General features: G+C 46.9%; 1 protein-coding gene across 8 annotated transcripts in view; it reads left to right on the top strand.

Moving 5' to 3' along the window:
- Nucleotides 1–20804, top strand: part of WNK2 (WNK lysine deficient protein kinase 2) — a 118802-nt gene extending 97998 nt beyond the window's left edge. For 4 of the 8 annotated variants that reach the window (XM_027702707.1, XM_027702711.1, XM_027702706.1 and 1 more), the window contains 3 exons: nucleotides 934–978; nucleotides 2462–2715; nucleotides 11381–13754. In XM_027702707.1, the coding sequence (XP_027558508.1) occupies nucleotides 934–978; nucleotides 2462–2715; nucleotides 11381–11731 (650 nt within the window). In that variant the 3' untranslated portion in view covers nucleotides 11732–13754. Of the gene's footprint in view, nucleotides 1–933; nucleotides 979–2461; nucleotides 2716–11380; nucleotides 13755–19644 lie in introns of those variants that run through there. The other 4 variants (XM_027702710.1, XM_027702709.1, XM_027702712.1 and 1 more) reach the window with 3 other exon arrangements.
- The last annotated feature ends 537 nt before the right edge of the window (nucleotides 20805–21341 follow it).

The following is a 21341-nucleotide window of genomic DNA, read 5'->3' as shown; positions in this document are numbered from 1 at the left end:
AACTCTCCATAGCCCATGTCAGACACTCATCTCCTCCCATACCATAACAATATTTTTCTTACCAAGTCCAAAATACCTTTCAGGAAATTTGGCACCCAAATAGCAACGGTGCCGATGTCTGGCAAGATCTGACAGTCGAGTCAGGGTCTCGGTGTACTTTGGCACTCTGCTATCTGTCAATAGACTATGTAAAATCATGATGAAGGATGGAACGAGATAATAATGAAAAAAACACGTAGTTAAGATAAATTAAAACTCAGCTACTCTGCTGGATTATTTTTCTGCACTTGGACAAGGCATAAGGGAAACTCATTCACAGTTCCGTTCAATTGAAGTTCAGAATCTCACATTTAGACACAAATCCTACCAAATAAAATATTTGGAAACAATTGGCCTCAGACCTGCAGAACAATGTATCTTTTTGGACTTGTAAAACAGGAGTTTTAGGGTTGTTTTATGGTTTGTCTTTGCAGCCAGACTAGCTTGACTTGTTCCTGAAAGCATTTTTGGCCTCCAATCACAAACTGAATTGACATCATTTCCTGCATTAATAGCTAACAAATTAAAACCTCCTATTAGGAAGCCAAGGCGATTTGGAAAAAAAAAAAAGGAAAAGACAAAAAACCAAACAAACAACCAAAACACCAAAAAAAAAAAGAACCAAACCCCAAACAAATGCATCTTTAAGTCACGAGCCCTTGCTTTTGGCATGCTGTGGTACTTTCCAAAGCTTCTGAATGGCTGCACATTAAGAAAGGTTTGAGCTGTCCAGTTATTTAGGCTTCCTTTACTCACCTGAACTGCTGACTTTGTCTGTCCTTTCTTGCATAATAACTACTTTTTGATTGCTTAAAAGTACAGAAGCTTGTCCGTCCAATTCGTTGTGTTTAGTCTTACCTAATTCTGTGTGTCTTGTATTGTTTTACCTTGTAGGGTCCACCTTGAAACGACTATGTCTAGGCAAAGATCACAGTAGTAGTAACTATCCCATTTTTGTTTCTCAGTATTTCCTTCATGGCATGGGATGTTCTTTGCTTTTTTTAATTATTATTTTTTACTAAAAGCTAGTTGTTTAATAACTAGAGCTGATGCACTTATACGAGAAATATAAATTGTGGTACTTTTGAGACTAATGCATGTGCTGTGATGTCTTGGGAATCTCGCATGCTGCAAGAGAGTTGTGGTGTTCTGTGTGTGTGTGAGACGTGCACGCATGCGGCCAGGAAACTGGGTTCAGTGTTTGTCTCTGAAATACACACCTTTATATGACTGCAGTTCTCTGCTGGAGGAATTGATAGCTTAAAACCATCCCGGCCCCCTTGAGCTGCATGAAATATTAAACACCAATTGAAGAGCTTTTCTCTCAAAAGCCTTATTTTTCTCACTTTCCCCCAAGTAAAGGAAAAGGGATTGAGCAGTATTCACTTAGAAGTGACATTGCAGGTTGAATGCATGATCATTTAAAGGTTATTAACGTATTCTATATAACCGTAGGACTAATTAGTGGACTCGGTTTCATTGGCTGGTAACTGATTGACAGAGAAAAGAAGACTGAATGTTCATGTTTGCTTATATAATAATTATACTACAGTTCTATGAACTTTTTGCTTGGAGAGATGGTCTTTATTTCCAATCTTTAGCTATCTCAAATATATTAGCTGAAAAGTTACTTTACATTTCCTGCTTAGGTCAGATTCAGGCTCCTTCAGTTGCAGTTCCCTGATGAGCTTGCCGTGTCAGAGTTGTAGTTACCAATACAGGAAAAGCACAGAAAATTTTCTTCCCTAGTGAACATATAAACTTAAACCTCTGTCGATACTCTTCCTGACTGCTTTTATCTGTACCAAAAGTTCTTTATCTTTGTCTCAAAAATTCACCCCCACTATGTCCTCTCTCCTTTGTCTTCTATACATTCGTGGTCCTGATGGGGTTTTTTCCCCAAAAATATGCAGGTGGCCAGATAAATGGTCCTGACATCATCAAGAGAGATGGTGGGTTCCCAGAGCCTTTGAGGCGCAGGAGCCAGGCCTACCTGTAATTTCTGCAACCATTACATTTTTCCAGGAGGACAGTAAACTTATGTAAGCAAAATAAATGGTAAATCAATTTTATGAATGCCTGCAGTTTTGACAATACATCCCACCTCCCACTTTCTCGTGGTAGTCTCTGATAAGGTATTGTCTGCCTCAGGATGGCAGCATTACTGGGCTGCATTCCTGGCTTCTCTCCCTGTCCTTAATTTCCCCAGAGAGACGTTAGTGGCCAAGGTAACATGACGTGATAGAAAATACAAACCCATTGGACTTGGACCATTTCTTTAAGCAAAGGAGTTCTGTAGCCAGGAGGGGGAGGGTTAAAAGTCTGAAAAGCCACCATTGGAGTGGCAGTAGATGAGAAGGTGTTTGAGCTGCAGAGCTGAGGCAGAGACGTCATTGTCAATTCTCTCTGTGTGATTTTCCAGGATCCTCGACCAACAGCCTGGTGACGTGTCCTGAGCCCCTCCCGCAGTCGACGCTGCAGGTTCAGGCCAACAACAGTAACAACAAGAAAGGGACGTTCACAGATGACCTGCACAAGCTGGTGGACCAGTGGACGAGCAAAACTGTTGGAGCTGCACAGACAAAACCTTCTTTAAACCAACTGAAGCAGAACCAAAAAAGGCAAGACATGGAGCCAAAGGCTAACCCCATGCAAACACAGAATGAGACATGTGGAGTAAGTGGCCCTCCTTGAAGGACATACCTTTTGCTATGTGTCTGACAGCCTTTTCAGAACTCAGATGTGGAGGAGGACATAGACTAAAATTACTCCAGATAGATGCTTCCTATAAATGTCCAGCTCTTTTCATTCAGTACTAATCCGATTTTTTTTAAAAATCGTCTTTTGGAATAATCTTAAGGGATACATGGGCTGCAGTATATATATATATATAAAAATATATATTTTTAAATTCCAAACTGCTTATTAACAATGATACACAGCAATACTCATATCATTACCACCTGTTGGTCAACTTCATTTTCAACTTACTAAAGTTTTCTTCTTTTTGATGTTTAATATTAACCTTCCTTCAACAGAACAGTAGCTGGTGGCTTGGGGATTGTGAGCCGTTGTTTGAGTGGAATTGGAGTGAGTACTGGGCTGAGAGAGGGGACAGCTGGGTGTGTGTGCTGACCCTTGCTTGTTGTACTGGGCACCTTGACAATACCATCCTCAGAAATGCTGTGAAAGTGTCCTACAGCAAATAGGCGCCTGATCCTCCCCTCGTATATTCAGCAGCAGGACAAAACCATTGCAATGTGTGTGTGTTCAGTGCTGGGTTTCGTGGCTGAGGGGTGATACAGAGGGAGGCAAAAAGAGGAATGAGTGCACATCCAGAACCCCAGTTTACCACTCTGTCCCACCCTGGCCTGGGTTTCCAGATCTCCTTTCTCCTCACAGCTGGAGGTTGTTTGACTAATAATTTTTGCTGCCTTCATTTTTTTTGAAAAATGAAAATTGAGCCAAAGTAGAGGAAAATAACAGTGAGGAGCTGCTTTGTAATCCCTTGAAAGCAAGAGAACTAGATCTGGATAGTAAACCATTGCCTTTTTTGGCATGTAGGAGGAAAAAAACCCGTGTAGCACTAGTAGCTCTGTAGTTGTTCGTGAGGTGAGATGTGCCAAGGAGGAACTGCTCCAGTGCCTCTGCTTTGGGACCTGCACATTCCTGAGTCGATTGGGTCACTGACTGCACAGGGAAAAACGTTTGTGCAAGTTTATTAAGCAATTTAATTTCAATTCTTAGTTGCCAAAGTGGGCGAAAAGTAAATAATCCTTCTACGTAGTAATGGTTTAACTGGCTCCAGAGTTACATATACTTGAAGATTTATAGAGAGTGATGGTGAGGGCACAGATTTTGCTCTGTGAAGTCACTTCTTACCTTCTTTTGATGTGCTTTTTGCGGTGTTTTGGTGTCTTTCCCCCGAGACTCCTGCAGAAGTTTGAAGTGTTCGATGTGGGTGTTTTGCCCTCTTGTAACTGTGGAAAAGTGAGTGGTTATTTTTCTTATTTAAATCACTCATTAGTATCAATTTAGAGTTAATTTTACCTCCTGCAGTCTTGGTGTCTCTGTCTCAAAGCCTGTGGGGAAGGCTCAGTATCACTGAGAGAGCAGCAGGAATGTCCCTCTCTCAGGACACTGATCTTAGAGGATTTATGTCTTTCTCAACCACGGCAGTTGTTCCAGGGAATCAACAGGGCTGACTGAAGTCTTTTGGAGGTGATTTGCCAAGAGCATGGAGAGGTTGGGATTCCCTGCTCTTCATTTCACATCATTCCTTGTTGCTTAGAGGAGTGACATCAACTGGAGCCCTGGTGTGGGTGAGGCCTGGGATGGTTTGGGGCATGAAGCCCCCGTAAGGACCACGGTGGCTGCAGCAGAGATGCAAGGGCAGATGGCAAACATTCCTGGTGTGGGTTTTATTGGGTGTTTTGGCCGTGAAGATGGCACAGAATGCTGTGAGTGACAGAAAATGGGGCAGTAGGATGATATAAAGGACTTTGACAAGAGTTGGTTTGGGAGTTGAGCATCGTTCTGCTATTTGTACCCTTTGAATTCCAGCCTAAAGGGGAAATTGAAGTTGAGGGAGGAGAGGGCTGTGTGGTGTTGGGAGAGAAGTGGCCAAAAGAGGAGGAAGGGAATAGTGTGACACAACCAGACAAGCGACCTGTGTGTCAGTGGTCGGAGGGATGAGCCCCATGAAGAGATGCTGAATCACAGCTGCGTCCACTGGAAGGACAAAAAGAACTTGGGAAATAACATAAAGGATGGGGAAAAGTAGCTTTCCAAGAGGGAGAAAGTGAAGCTCAGGCTGTACTTCCTCAGTCCTTCTGGTAACACCGTCTTTTGTCGCCTCTTTTGATCAAAAATGCCTTTGCAACAAAAGAATAAGGAGCACTAAGCAGATTTCCAGCCCATCAGAGAAAGTTGTAGTAAGGTTTTATGTTGGAAATAAAGGCTGGATAAATAGGAAACACGGGGATTCTTATGCCTTTTGTGGGTTTTTTTTTTCAACTGGAATAAATAGCAGGAAGCTGTTAGGGCAGGTTGTCTCATCTCCTCCTGTGGGGGATTGGTTTTGGGAAAAGCTGTCGCTGGTCCCGTGCGATGGTCAGAAATGAGGGGCTGGGGGCAGCAGTATTTGTACCTTTGCTTCTGCGTTGTCTCTGGGGGTTATTGGACAGAGAGATGCCTCCTTGAAGGGTTTTCATAAGGGGTAGGAGTGAAGTGAGTTGTCCCATGATGCAAAATACATTTTAAAAAAATTATATGTATAAAATATTAACTATACATTTAAATAGAAAAATGTATTTTTCAATTTATTATTTTCTTTTACTGTCCACCCACTGTCATTAATAAGCAGGGCAGTTGTGTGTCTGTCTTCAAGTCTTCTCTTTCCCCCTGGAACTAGAAGACTCTCTTTCCTGAGTTGTCTCTAATTTACCTGAGATGCTTCTACCATGAGCAGCAAATTGTTTGCTGTGAATGTAATCTTTTATAAGATTTTTTAACAAAGTGAAGGCTACTCTTTAAGGCTGGAAATAGCTCAGAAGAAAAACTGATGGTGTGTTTAATAAGAGTGAGTGGTTTTATTTTTTGTCATCAGAAGTGTAGGCAGCAATGAAATAATTGGGATGCAAAGCAAAACTTTATATTCTGCTTTGTTTCTGTGGAAGTTTGACTGCAAATCCTAGTTAGAAGTTTGCCGGGGGGGGGGGAAGCTTCAGGCATCCAATTGTGTCACAGGAGCACTGAAATGTTCCTTCCCAAATGTTTTAAGGAAGCATGGAAATGCAGGTAGAGTCTCATCAGCAGTAGTTTGAATTGTAATAGGAGATGTTAGAAAGAGGTGAAGTCAAACTGCCTGATAATGGTGATTTCTGTCTTTGTCATCTGTTTGAAGATATGGTGTAATAATCCTTTCTTACAGGTAATTCTGGTTGGCATTGGTCAAGGAATATGCTTAGGAATGTGAGCAGCCTTCTGTGCGAGTATACTGAATATTGGGTACTTACAGGCACTATTTGAAGATGCCTGGGAATGAAGGGCTTGCCAAAAATGTTTTCTATTCTTCATGCTATTCTGGAACTCCAGGGGTTTTAAAAGGCAAAATTATTACCCCCCAAAAAAGGGTGTAAACATGTTCCCAGTGCATGGTGAGGCTGTTTCTGTGAACACAGAGCTGTGTCAGTGGGTGACGTGTGCTGGGGGCTTGGACAGTGTCGGTAACATCTGCACACGTGCTGGCATTTCCTAACTCTGGGCTCCATGGGCTGACTGCCAGGGAGCTGGAGGTGGGCACGGATGCCAAAACCAAGCAGGAGGACTAGTGCCACCTTTACTGTATCCTCCGTCTCTGTTGGGTTGGAAGAATAGTAAAAAGTGAATCTATGTTTGAAGCTTGGTCTGAATGTCAGAATGACTTTCCAGGAACTTGGAAAAGCATAAACACAAATATTCAGGAGCACCTAATAACTTCAGGTCTTCAGCAAACTGGGCAAAAGTGATAAAAGAGGTGGATTGGCATCCTTGCCTGCTCATGTTGGCAGCCAGCTGTGACTCTGCCCTGCCACTCAGTTTTGTTTCAGTGGTAGCTGGTCCATACAGAAGTAAAACACTAATACTAATGGGGTAGCCATCAAAAGAAAAATATTCTAAATCCTACCTTTTTAGGTGGGTTGTGATAGTTACAGTCAGCCTTCACAGCAGAATTACCTGGTTTCCTCTGTTCCAATATAAACCCAGAAGTATTTATGGTGTTTGTAAGTCATACCCAGCTCTTGGCTGTGTATTTGACAGTACAGGAGCTGTGAGTATCGCTGAGGTGGCACTTTGGAGCTTGCCTGGTGAAGCACAAGAACAAGGTAGAGAATTAAAACAAGTCCAAAGAACAGGTTTGGGGTTTTTAAACTACTTGAGTCTTTGTCCTGTGGGGTTTGTTTCATTTTTACCGGTGTCTTCCTGTATGTTCTCCTCTGTGTGTCTGTTATTCTTGTTTTCTAAATGAGTCTGTGTGATTATTTGGGAGAAGGGGAATAAACAATTGCAAAGGGGAGACTGGCAGGAGAAGGCAGGTGTTGGGAAGCAGGAAGGAGAGGTGACTGGTTCCTGCAGGGATGTGTACAGGGCAGAGGTTTGCCAGTGCAGGGAGAGCTGGGGAAGGGCAGGTGGGGAGGTGGCCTGAGCAGAGGAGAGAGGGCAGTGGGCAAAGGTGCCCCTGTTAGGGGTTGGTTCAGTAAGTTTATTGCTTCTACAGAGGAGGTTAATGGAGATGCAGAGGGGGAGAGCAGGGGAGGAACTTCCCTTCCTACGCATGTCATACAGGGTACTCTGCCACCCTGAGATCCCCCCGAGAGCTGTGTCAGGGCTGGGGCCTCAGCACAAGAAGGACTTGGAGCGGGTCCAGAGGAGGCCACAGAGATGCTCCAAGGACTGGAACCCCTCTGCTCTGGAGCCAGGCTGGGAGAGCTGAGGGGGTTCACCTGGAGAAGGGAAGGCTCCAGGGAGACCTGAGAGCCCCTTCAGTGCCTAAAGGGGCTCCAAGAGAGCTGGAGAGGGACTTGGGACAAGGGATGGAGGGACAGAACAAGGGGGAATGGTTTCCCACTGCCAGAGGGCAGAAATAGATGGGATATTGGGAAGAGATTCTTCCCTGTGAGGGTGGTGATGCCCTGGCACAGGTTGCCCAGAGAAGCTGTGGCTGCCCCATCCCTGGAAGTGTCCAAGGCCAGGTTGGACGGGGCTTGGAGCAACCTGGGCTGGTGGAAGGTGTCCCTGCCCACGGCAGGAGGTCTGGAATGAGATGAGCTGTAAGATCCCTTCCAACCCAAACCATTCTGGGATTGATTCTATGACTAAAGGACATCAAGCTAGTCTTTCTTCCTTAAAAAAAAAAAAAAAAAGTAGAAAAATCCCTATTAAATATCTCTGGCAGACAGACTTTTTACATGGTGATGTCAGATGTAAATTTTGCAGTGCAGTTGTTAAATTTGTTAGTTTTGGGACTGTTGGCCTTATCAGCCTCCTTAAGGCCAGGACAGCTGACCCTGCTAGGCCTCGACACACAGCAGAACAAACAGGAGGACATGAATATTGTAACATGAAAAATGAAGTCGTGCCATCCATAGTTGGCTAAGCCATGGAACCTGTGGCATTCCTCATTGCTGGTGTTATAGAGTCTAAAGTTGAATCAGACAGGGAGAAGACCAGTTCTGCTTTCCACTCCTTCAGGAGGGTTGTTTTATTCTAAATAACCCCCAAAGACGTGTCCTGTGTGACTGTGGGTACAGCTCCAAGGATCTTTGTGTGTCAGTGGTCTCTCAACATGGGTTGCTTGAGCTGGATGCTGTGCTCTGATATTGCACTGCTTGTTTTCAGTTGCCAAGATAACTTCAGAAACCATTCACAGCCATGGCTTCAAGCTGTGGGGAGAATGCCAAAGCCCAGCAGCCACACTGGAAGCCGAAGCCTTGGCTCCCTGGGATATAGTGGGTGTCCCTGGGATATAATGGGTGCAGCTGGTGCACATTGTAGAATCAACAGCCTGTGCCAGAACTGGCACCTTTCACAGAACCACAGAGTCATTGAGGCTGGAAAAACCCTCTGAGACCACTGAGTCCAAGCTTTCCCCCAGCGCTGCCAAGGCCACCACTAACCCATGTTCCCAAATGCCACATCCACACATCTGTTAATCCCTTCAGGGGCAGTGACTCCACCACTGTCCTGGGCAGCCTCCAGCAAACTTGCAGAACTGACAAGGGAGTGGCCAAGGGGAGAGGTGCCTTGGGCCAGCAGGGAGCCAAGGATACCATGTGTCCTTTCAGCCCAGAACGGGCCAGCTCATGAGAGATGGGAGAACCCACAGGCTCACAGCTGCTCTGGGGACTCTCCACCCCTGGCAACTGTCAGGCTGGTGCTCAGGTGACCACCCTGACCACTGACAGGGCACCAGCCATGAGTCCCAGGGCCTTCCCCCGGTGCACCTCGTTAAACACCAGCCTGGCTGACTTGAAATGCTGAGCTAGTCCTGTTCACAGCTGACATCTGACCCCATGTAGGTGATGAACACACCTCATTCATCACCATCTGAATGTCCATCTTCTTCCCTTCGAACTGTACAGGCAAAGGGACTTGTAGTCTCCTGGCTTTCCTGGAGCTGGGAAATCCACAGCTCCTTGTGCTGCTTTGAGGACTCTTTTGGCACATGTTAATTTTGGTGTTTCAGTCAGCATCTCCATGCAGGACTCAATGGGTTGTGTGGGCCTCCATCAGTGTTGAGTCGTCAGAACTGGTTAAAAGGTGATGGTTAAATAGAGGCCATGACCAAGAGACTCCTACCCAGGGGAAGACACAAGAGCCAGGTGTTGTGCCTCCTGAAGTGTGCATTTAGCTCCCTTGAAGCATGGGATGAAGGTAGAGGAAGAAAACTTAAATCATTAATATGCATTTGTCATGACATTATCAAGTTTAATGAGTATGTGTAATGGTAGGTTTGGAGCATGACACAATTTTATTCCCAGTAGCACATACACAGCCTTAAATCCAGCTGCTGCTTTGCTGAGGAATTCAGCTGAGAAGGAGAAAGTTCAGAAGCTTGAATTGGGGCGAGTCAGATTTCTCAGTACTTTAAAAGAGCTGAAAATGATCTTTTTCAATTTAATTTTTAAATAGGGCCACTGAAAATGTTTCGGTGCCACTGAATAAATAATCTGTTGCTAGTGTAAGAAATGCTGTCCTGGAACCATAGAATGTCCTGAGTTGGAAGGGGCCATCAAAGATCATCAAGTCCAACTCCTGGCCCAGCACAGGACACCCCCCAACAATCCCACCACGTGCCTGAGAGCGTTGTCCAAAATCTGTATTTTGGTTAGGTACATCACTCACAGGTGTTTAGCTTTGTGGTAACCATGATTTTGAGGATGTTAAAACAAGGGTTTAATAACAGCTTAAAGAAGTGTGCTGGTCTTAAAAATATGTCCCTGATTCCTCTGTTCCTTGTTCTTCGATGTCTGTTGTTAATTTTGGTGAGGTTTTACACTTTAATGATGTTAAATTCATTATACTGAGACATCTCTTTCAGTTCGACGTTCACCATCAGATTCAGGTTTCAGATGAGAATGGGAGACAGGGAAGTGAAGAAGGATATCAGATACTTCTGTATTTTTCTAAAATTGCCCTTGGAGCAGAGGTTCATGCCCCAAAGCAGGAAATCCCAGGGGAACATTGCCATTTTTATTGTTAATTGAGAAGAGAAATTAAAATCAGAAGCATGGAGTAAGTGTTCCACGCAGCCTTATACGTATATTCATTTTTTCTGTTGAAATTTTCACCTTCATACCAATTTTATCAGTTGAATGTAAAATATCACATTGGTGGGAGATTCCCAGAATTAAATGACACCCCTTTTTCCTATGGCACAAATAGGTGCTGTCATGCTGGGAACCCCACAGGGAGTTGTAAATTCTGTGACATTAAAAACATGATGAAATGTGAATGTTTGGGATAATGGCAGTTCCCATGGTATTGTGCAGGATGGAGTGTGTCATCTGGAAAGCTCTGCCATCCCATGTTGAGGGAGGAGAGCTCTTTCTCTGCCCCTTGCATGCAAAAGCTGAATAATTTTAGTGGGTGTTAATAGAATTCCAGAAAACCGGCTGGAATTGGTTGTGGCAGCGCCTGAGGCAGAGCAGCCCTGCTGTGCCCTCGCTGGTTTTGCCACCCTGGCAGGTCTCCTTCCTTTCCTCAGTTCTCTGGGGCCAGATGAAACAACTTTGTACAGAAATATGGGCTACAATTTTTAAGCCTCTTCTGAGGTGTGAGAAAGCCTCTTCTGAGGCTTATCTCACGTAAGTGCGTGAGATTTGGGTTAATTCTGCACTTAGTGCGGTTCATTGACTTCTATGCACAAGATAAAAGATACTTGAGTTCCTTTGGACATGCAAGGTTGTTTGTGACTTTTTGTGGTGGTCATCCTCACTTGTTTAGTGGTGCTTCCTGCCTTCTTGAAGAGTGAGGTTATAATCAGATAACTTTCCCCTCTGCCCCATATCAATCTTTCCTATTAATTTCCAAATTTTATGTCTTTAAAACAAAAAAAAACCAAAACAAACCCAACCCAATCCCCCACCAAAAATATAAAAGGAAACAAAGAAAGGAACCCAAAATAAAGGCCCAAGGACACTGTGACACCCTTGTGCCTGTGCCCCCAGCTGGCAGCCCCTGCCATGCCATGGGGGAGCAGTGCCACCACGGACATGTGTGTCTGGGCTCGGTGTCACTGCCCGTGGCAGGGGGGAAGAGGGGCTCTGTAGCGACGCTTCTTGTATTTCTCTTTTTGTAGGTAAATTCGGTAAGGACAGGACTGGGGAGCAAGTGCCCTGTTCCGGTGGCTTGCCCCATGCCCACAGGATTAGCTCCTGGAGCTCCACCATCCCTGCCAGTGCCTGTGCCAGGGCCCGCCCTTGCTGGCGCGGTGACACCGTATGTGATGCCTCTCTGTCAGTACGGAGGAGTTTTCCCCAGCCCCGTGTACGGGGTGCCGTGGCCGGGGCCGGTGGCGCAGCCCGGGCTGGTCGGGGGTCCCGGCATCGTGCGGTTCTCGCCCCTGAGCAGGAGCTGCCTGCGGATGTACCCGGTGCCGCTGCAGCGCCCGCCCGCCCGCGCGCCCGGCCCACGGCTGCGCATGACCTAGCGGGGGGACCTGGCCGTGGGGACCCTGCCACGGGCATCCTGCCAGGGGTGATGTGGCCGTGGGGACCCTGCCACAGGTAACCCTGCAATGAGTGACCTCGCCACGGGGACCCTGTCATGGGTAACCCTGTCGGGGGCGTGACCTTGCCGTGGGTGACCTTGACATGGGTGACCCCGCCACGGGTAACCCTGTCAGTGGGTGACCTTGCCACGGGTGATCCTGCCGTGGGTCCTGGTGATTTTGACGCCGTCACGTGGAGTGTTTGCTCTGTAGATGATCCGTGTGGGACGGGGCGGGGCCCGCGAGCGCACAGCCATACACCGCATCAGCAATCACTGTGAGGCGGCGTCACAACAGATCGTTTGTCCTTATGGCAATATCTGCTTCTGTTCCATTGCTGAAGACACTTTATTCCTTGTGTTCTGTTTCACACTTGCGATCCTTAATGTTGATGTACTTGAATTGATGACTTGCAAATTGTACTAACCCTGCAGGACTTCAGTGCCTTGAATCTCAGCTTTCCAGTCCCATCTGGAAAGAGATGTACAATTATTTGAAAGGTGTATTTTATTTACTGCTTGCCAGTTGAAGTTCTTTTTATTTGCAAAGATATTGCAGGTTTACAGTTGACGTTCCTCATCAGCTTAATTTTGGTGTAAATGCTTTCGTTTTTATTCACGGGTTGAATTTTCATTTCTGAAGCTTTTAAAAAAAAAAAGAATTGTGAGGTGAGGTTTGTTTGACACGTTTGTTTGATGCACTGATCATAAAACTGTTTGTGTTTGTACAAGGAGTAGTGAAGTGCACATTGTAATGTAGGAGTATTTACAGAGTGATCCAAGGAAAGTGCATACAAGGACAGGGAATAGCTTCAGGCAGTGCAATCCGTTCTCCTCCCCAGCCTGTGGTAAAGTCGTCGTAAACGGCGGCTTACTGCAGTAACAGGCAGCAAAAATGCTGTTTTCCTCCGGATCAGCAGCACATTGGATTTAATTTCCTCTCCCTATCTGGGGTTTTATAATTCAGTTAAATTACAAATTCATGCATGTTCCGTAAGTGAAGAAAACTAGTGGAACTCTTGATCGTAGGAGAACATATCTCCAGGGGACTGTAAGACCTGTGTAAGTACAGCACTCGCACGTGCTCTGGCTCCGGTTCGGCCACCAAGGCTCAGGGTGGTGTCTGGCCACTGACAGTGTTCGTGCTGAAACAGAACAGAACATGAAGCTGTTCTTTCTCATATCTGACACTTCAGGTTTGGAGTCTCACCACCTTTCATATGGAATTTTTTTTTTTTTTAAATTTATTTATTTATTTTTATTTTTACCAAAGTTTGCGCTCCAGGTGGCACGGACACCTCTCTCCTGTTTGAAAGTTGCTTTTTGCCCGTTTTACTGTGTGTAGAGTCTCCACCTGCACCTCAGTCTAAAGGCACAAGGTAACCACTAGACCTGGTTTGCCGATGGTAAGTCTCCTTCCCTCTGAAAGCTCTGCAGGAGCGTTACAGGCACAGGACCCGGAGCGGTGGCCACGCCCAAAGGCGCCGTCACTCCCTGGTGATGACGCTTTATACTGTCCACTGAAGGGCAGAGATGTCCTGTGCTGCCAAGCTGTGAATTGTATAGTTCTATTGTACTTCGAGCATTATTATACCTGTCTAAATTATTTTGTTTGTACCCTTTGAATATATTATTCCATCAATTCAGTTAGAATTGAATTTTATAGACAATTATGCAGAGTCTTCTGCCTGGGCAAAATACTTACTGTAGTAAGAGATTTCTGTTCTCTGTACCATGTATCTTTAATTTGTTTGAGTTTTTTAGATTCATGTATGTATGCTTCATGAGCAAACATGGAAAATATGTTCTCACACCGGGTTCCCTTCGGCTCGCACTGAATCCTACAGATTATGTCGCTATTGCCTGTATAGTCCATCCCTTGTATACTGACAAAGTCAGTGGCACTAAAAGCCCCGAGAAATTGTATAGATTAAAAAGAAAAATAAACATTTTGTGCTTGAAAATGGTGTGAAAAAACCCGATGTTTTTCTAAACTGTAGAACTGTGTCGATTCCCAGCTATTCCGGGTAACACTGCGTTTGTTTTCCAGACTCGTTCTTGTCCCTTGGTTGTGTAGCAGGAGCAGATGTGATGCCTCTGCCGGTTCTTGGGTTCTCCCCATAGCCAACACCTCCAGCAGCTGTAGGAAGGAAGCGGTGCCCCAGGAGGTGCGTGGTGCCACCTCGCAGGGCACAGTGCCCCGAGTCCCTGCCTGTGGAGGTGTTCCTGGTGTTGGGGCTGCTGCAGAGCAGAGCGGGCTGAGTTCCTATGAGCAGATGGTGCCCTCAGCGCTGCTGGTGGTGCACGTGAGGGTGCTGAGTTTGGTAGATGGGAAAGAAGCCCATGAACTGTGTCTCCCCTGTGCTGCAAAGCACTAGGGAAGCCCCTTTAAAAGATCCTGGCATCGTTTAAGTGTGAGGAAGCTTGGCCCCTTTGCCAGCACCCCCTCGGCAGTCACCGTCATGGGGTTAGGCTGCAGGAGAAATGAGGAAAGGGCGTGCAGGTGACACTCCTGCTTCTGTCTCTCTGTGCACCCATCCCCCGTGGCTTTGCTGTGTGTGCTCTGTGTGTCGGGGGCTCCGTGCCCCGCGCTGGTGCCCGTCCCCGCCGTGGCTGCGTTGCATGTGCTGTGCTCCCGAGGGGCAGCAGGGCAGGGGTGCAGCTTCCACATCCCCGGGGGGGGAGCACCTGCCTGTTGCACCTTTATCCAGCACTGGGGCTAATCAGAGGCTCAGAAGGTGATGCTGGCATTGTGGTACTTGTGGTGTTTAATTTCCTGAGGGCCCTCTTGGCTGCAGCTCTTCTGGCTGTTGCTTCAAGCCGTGGTTCTTTCGCCCTCTGTTGTGACGATTGTGTCATGGGGTGCTTTGACCCTCAGCGGCAATTAAACAAATGACATGAGATTAAATAAATGGGGCAACTCCTTGAGCAAAAGGTGAGCCAAGGAGTGAGAGGGACCTGAGGGATCTGTGCTGCACCATCAGAGAGGGGTCTGTACCCAAAAAAGATCCCCTGCAGATCGCAGAGCTGAACTCATTTTATTCCTGACTCTGAATATTGCTTCAATAGGCAGCAAATGGGACAAACCCGCTGGTGGAATTCCTGGCCTCCCTAGTTCCTGACCTGCTGCCATATCCTGTAGCTGTGCCATCACCCAACATTCCCAGCCCTGTGCTGACACGTGGGAAGTCAGCACAGATGCTTTAAATACCAAGTTTTGATGAGAGAGCTCACAGATCCCCCAATTTTCAATCTTTCAGTTACAGAAACTTAATACAAATCTCGAAGGAATGTTTTAACCCCCCGAGTCACGCACCCAGTAGTGGAGGAAAGTTTTTGAAACTTTGGTGGGAAAGTTTCAAAGTTTTCACAATTTGGGAAGTTGGGAAAGTAGTTGAAGTTTTCCTGTGTGCCATTCATGTGGCTTTCTGATTGCCTCGTGTCATGAAGGAGTATCTCAGTGCATAATCACATTCTGCTTTCCCACCCCTTGCTTGCTTGGAGTGGGACTGGGTATCCTGAAAAGGAGCTGCTCATCTGCCACAGGGATGCAAAGCTGGGCACTAGAGATGGCAGGGAGAAACACTGGAGTGCTTTAAGGCTCTTTTGCAAATCCGCATTCTACCTCCCTGGCACAGCTTTCACCCGAAAGAATGATGTAACATTGGCCCTCGCAGTTTGTTCGTGTATTTAACTCTGGTTTCCATTTCACAACTTTAAAGAGGAAATATTTTTTGAAGTCCTTTAGAAAAGAAAAAAAATCCTTTAAAAAGCTGTTTTAGAGGAAATGTTGCCCGGAGAAGCTGTGGCTGCCCCATCCCTGGAAGTGTCCAAGGCCAGGTTGGACGGGGCTTGGAGCAACCTGGGCTAGTGGAAGGTGTCCCTGCCCATGGCAGGGAATTAGAACAAGATGGTCTTTAAGGTCCCTTCCAACCCAAACCATTCTGGGACTCTGTGATTACTTAACCATCACTTCACACCTGTCTCCAAAGTGCTCCATTCTTGCTCTCTGCTGTATAACTTCTTTACTTTTCTCTGAAATACTTGACATTGGCTGAGATCACAGGCAAGACAAGGGTGAGACGTGGCCACTACTGTGCTCAGACAGAGAGACTCGTGTTGGGGAACAGGGGCTTGGTGCTCAGGGGCAGTAATTCCTGAAATGAGCTTCTTCATCCAGTGGCAGGTTTTGCTGTTTGGTGTTTGTGGAAGGAAATCACTAATACTTTGAATCATTAGTTTACCTTGGCTTTGGCAATGGTATGTCTTCAAGCATTTTTCATGATCCCAGTGCATTAATGTCAGGTCTGGGAACATTCAGAATATTTCCAGACAAGCCTCGTGGACAGTTCATAGGTCCATGTTGGATTTGTTCAGTTTGCACATTTGGGCAGGAAAAACATCTGTCCTCAAACATTCCTTGGAAGTTGGCTTTGGAGGGTTGTAACCAGAAGTCTCCCCTCTGAAATTATGTGACCTCAGCATTGCTTTCCCTGTCATCCCCACCCCCACAATGAAGTAAAGAGTTCAAGGCTTTTTGGGTGAGATTGATGTTACTCATCAGGTATTGGCTATTAATGCAAAAACCTGCCTTGTTTTCTGCCTTGCTGCCAGCGAGTTCCCCCCAACTTTTCCATGGATGCTATTGAAGGTGTTGGATCAGAGAGAGAAGTCACACACGAAATAGTTCCTGACTGTGTCTAGTGTCCCAGTAAGGTTTCCTTGCCTTCTCCTGCTCCTCGTGTGCCCTCCTCTGTCCCTGATTTCTGGTGATGCCTGTGGGGAAGTGTGGGCACGGTCTCTGGAGAGTGTACGGGCAGGGAACTCACACACTCTTGTCATGGATAGATGAGTGTCTGATATAGGATTGAATATATAACACAGCAAAACTGTAATCTTGTGTTATTTCTGGCTACAGTTATTTATTATGGATTGAGTACTTGAGGACAGTTATTTATTATGGATTGAGTCCCTCTCAGGGGTCTGTAGGGTCGGGCTGTCCTAGTCGGCGCTTGTGCAGATTGAGTGGAGTGAGTCTGATGTGCTGATCCCTGTTATTATTTTACCCCTGACAATCATTTTCCTGTCTGTGCACCCAGAAACGAGCCGTTGATCAGGTGGGAGTTGTGTGGTGACTCACACGTGCGGTTGGTGCCCTTGGCTGTGGAGCTGCCCCTGCAGAGGCAGCAGGACAGGGAGGCTCCAGCCCTGACCGTGCTGCTGCTTTTATTAATGCAGCCAAGCTCCAGAAGGGCAGCATAACGAGATGGATTTTAGGAGCTGTCAGGTTACAAATTCTGCTTTATGAAGGAATTTGTTGCTCAGAGGGGTTTGGATGTGCTGCAGTGCTGACGTTGACTGTGTCAGCACAGAGGTCACTTACGCTTGATTCGTTTGGAAGTCAGGCTTGGAGCAGGAGGTGGCTGCTATTGTGAGTGGTGTGGTGCTCTTTACTCCCTTCCCAGGGATAGTTGTGGTGCGCTGTCAAGGCTGGTGCTGCATACTCTTGGACCTATATTTGATTATAGAACGTCTCCCTTGAAATAAGTTTCTCATGAAGAGTTTAGGGGCTGCGTGGTTCGAGCCTTCAGTCTGACATGCAAAGCCTCGGGAAGCTTTAGGGCTCTCTTGGTCACTGTAGAGGAGTGTTCATACACAACAACCTACTATTCAATAAAGTATCTGTTACAACAGTGAAATTCTTGTGACAAGGTCTTGATTTTTCCAAGTCTGGTTGAGTAAGGGGCGCTTGGATGAATTTCTTTGGATGTAGTGCAACAGAATGGATGCATGGTGAATACTGGTCACATTGTTGTAGTTGTGAGGCAGAGGGAAAAGCTGGAATTATTTTTTCTCCTCAGAAAGGAGCGGATCCCCACACTTGGTCTTGCATTATTGAGGTGCCACCGAGTGCTAGCTATGGCAGTGAGGCTCTCGAGGAGCTTCGGGTGACAGGACGAGCATGGTGAGAGCCTCTCCAGCCACTCCTCTGGGGTCTTCTTTGTGCCTGTTGCAGTTTTTGTGGAGTATTCAGGACTCTGACACCTTGTAAAAAATTAGGTTTAAGAAGAAATAACCAGCTGCCAATCATTCTCAAATGGGACTTCTTCAGGTCTGACGTAAAATAGCCCCAAAAAATATTTATTCTTCTGTTGTTTTTTTCAATTACTTTGCAAGTAGGGTAAAAACTTCCTCAGCACTCAGAGTTTGTTTATCAGACTAGACAGGCTGCATCTAGAGTCTTCGTCACCACATTAGGCAGCAGCTGCAGGATGTACCATCACTGCCTTTTTCCCACCACTGAGCAAACGTTGGGTATAATCACATTCCCCGGTCTCTCCGGCGCTGTTGCCTCCTCAGCCTGTGAAAGCCCAGACTTGACTTTGTAGTAAGAAGTGAGGAGTTTGTCTGTGGGCTGAGCACCCGTGAGGGTTTGTTTGAGGAGCCAGGTGACTGGGGAGCTGGCTCTGCTCAGGGTGTTGTGGCTGACCCATGGCTGCCATACCTTTTTTCCTGGTTACCTGGAGATAGTTCATCTTATCCTGTTTTCCTGGATGAAACTCTCTGCCAAATGTTGGTTATCCATAGCGAGCAGGATCCAGGTGGATCTTCAGAACCGGCGTTGGTCAGAAGCTCAGGAAGGAATTACGATCAAGACATGATTTTCCTTCCCTTAAAAGCCATTCTTCCCATGAACAGGCGGAGCAAGGAATACGGGAAAGTTGGGGCTGCGTTTACAAAAGCGGAGCCCAAACCACAGAGACCCAGCAGGAGCTGTGCCAGACCCAGATGGCATCTGCACCACGTGCTGTCCCCACCCATCCCCTGCCTTCCCTGCTGCTCCAAGGACTCCCTGCTGCTCCAAGGACACCCTGCATGTGTTCTGAGGGCATCCCAAAGCCATCTGCTCCGTCAGGCTTGTCCGTGGCTGCGATCCCACAGTGTGCATGTGTGTTTGTGGAGCAAGGGGCTGGGGTGCATGTCCCCGGGAGCATGTCCCCAGCACAGCGTGGTGGTGGGCATGTGCTGCAGGGTGGGGGACACGTGGTGGCACCTCGTGCTGCTGCTTCTTCAGCCACGTGCTGTGCCCTCGGCGCCCTCGCTGCCTTTTATCCCAGTCCTGTCCTTGCAAGTCCTTGGCATTGCTGTGCCCTTCCACATCTGTCCCACCATCTTGCCCTGTGGTCTGCCTCCTGTGGAAGGCTGATGGATCCCATCCCTGCCTGGGTGGGACATGGCATCCCTGCAGCCCAGGTGGAAGGAGGTCTCTTCCAACCCAAGCCATTCTATGATCTGTGATCCAAGGCTTGGCTCCGTTTCCGTTGGACAAGGGAGCCAAGCCTGCGGGTGTGGGGAGCTGGTGCCACGGCATACCCTGGCAATCCCACCATCCCTTTGGCACCTCCACACAGCATCACATCCCTCTCCCCTCCTCCCTCAGCGACAGGGTCCCACAAACTGAGCCCAGCGCTGGGTGTCTCTGCTGGCTCTTTCTGTCTCTACCTCCTGGGAGCCTGGCTCTGCTCAGGGTGTTGTGGCTGACCCACTGCTGCCGTGTGTTTTTTCCTGGTTACCTGGAGATACCTAATTTTTTTTTCCTGATTCCCACAGGAATCAGAGCTCTGGTCTGAGGGACCCTGTGAGGTGCTGAGGTTCTGCCACCAAAATAAATGTGTTTACACATCTGAGCTCTCAGCATGACAGATCTTGGTCTCTGTTTCCTTGCGGTACCTATAGCGTGCTCTGGCAGCAGCACCTCCACACACTTGGGGCCCATGAGCTTGCGTGGCCCTTTTTGGGTTTGGTTTGGGTTTTCCTAGATGTGAAATCCATATATGGATTTTTTTCTTTTAGATTCTGAAAATGAGACCGTCGGCGACTGACACGTGGCCCCCGCAGCTACAGTGCCAAGCGCGAGGCCCCGCCGCGGCTAAGGAGGAGGAAGAGGAAGATGGGAAGTGATTTATCATGTGTGAGGAATTCTGTGCTGTTCTGGTCCATTCGACACAATTTTGTAACTTCTTTCTAATCATTTTTTTATTTATAGTTGGAAATACAAAAATGTTATGCAAAAAAAAAAAAAATAAAGGAGAATTATTTTGGGGGAAAAGGATTTTGTTCCAAATTGTTCCCTTCTGTTGTGAGCCAGGTTTCCATGAGCAGCAGATGGAGAAGAGGGAGGAGGAGGAAGAGGAGGAGGCACTCCTTCAAATGCTTTTTGTTTCACACAATTAATTGTCATTTAAGCAATTTTCCAAGCAATAAGCCAGGCACGCATACAAGGAAGACAATTCCAGTTCCATTTAAATGTCTCACCATTCTTTTGTAGAGATGAGACTCTATTTTAAATCCACTTAAATCAAGTAAAAAACCCTCCAGATCCTGCACCGGAGAGTCAGTCTGTGCTCGTCACTTCCCTTTTTACCTCTTTCTGTTTCTCATAGACCAGCCACTTTTTCTTGCCAGACTTAAATACAGTATCGAATCACTGCTGATTTTAACTGTAAGACTAAAATCCTTCCACAGACCAGTGGGTAATTGGAACCATTTTTAAGACTCTGAAGTGCCTTCAATGAGCTAAAATGAGCAGTAGGGGTTTCTTTCTCTGGGTTCGCTGGTGGTGGGTTTCACTGACTTTGGGTCGAGGGGATGGACAGAGTAGTTTGAAGCAATAATCTCACAGGTGATCATTTATCAAAGGACTACTCACCTCTTTTTAAGGAAGCTGGGTTAGCACGGTCCTAAGGAGTGGGAAAGTGCTGCTCCTGCAGTTACATCTGGGCCCCAAACTCTGTGCACCCACAGGCCTCCCTTGCTGCCTCCGCAGCCCCAGCCCAGGCTGTTCTCACCCTCTCACTCTTGGTTTTGATCCCAGAGCCATAGGAACTTCCACCTGCCCATCAGCCCCTCAGTACCCCCCTTCCTCTCAGCTGGAGCCTGGCGTTCTATTTCGTTGTTTTCTGCCATGTCTGTCTCTTCCAAATCTTGGTTCTAAGTAATAAATCTTATTTTGATGCCGTTGTTCCCTATTTCCTTTCCACCTCGGCCCCTTTTCTGCCTGCCAGTGGGAGGGAGGAGAGTGCAGGTGGAGGTATGTGTATTGCTGAAGCTCCAGGATCATTCAAACTCTTGGTTAATGCAGAGTTTTGAAGCCCCAGGGCCAAAATATATGTATTTAGGTTAATTTTTTGCTTCTCTGGGATGCCTCCTGCCCTATCCTTGTCTGAGGAAATGGAATGGATCACCTGCACAGGAGCAGGGACTGGGTAAGTGGTAAAGGCTAAATTGTTGCAGGCCTTGGGCTTCTCTGCTCGAAGGGAAGTCCAGCCAAGTGCTGTACCTTTCTTTTTGGTTTTTTGGTTGTTTTCCTCTTACACACCTCCTTGGCAGCCAGTCCCACATCCAACAGGCTGGGTACAGGGACAGGGTTGTCACTTCTCCGGGGATGAGCCACTATTCCAGTGATCATGGAAACAAAGCACTTTGCCCTCACCTGAGACTTTTATTCCCGAGTTCAAAAGGTGATTTTTCTCCAGGGAAATCCCTTGCAG

The sequence above is a fragment of the Neopelma chrysocephalum genome, unplaced genomic scaffold (assembly GCF_003984885.1).
Source record: "Neopelma chrysocephalum unplaced genomic scaffold, ASM398488v2 Primary Assembly neopelma1_194, whole genome shotgun sequence".
Lineage (NCBI taxonomy): Eukaryota > Metazoa > Chordata > Aves > Passeriformes > Pipridae > Neopelma > Neopelma chrysocephalum.
This window is presented reverse-complemented; position numbering and strand designations above follow the sequence as displayed.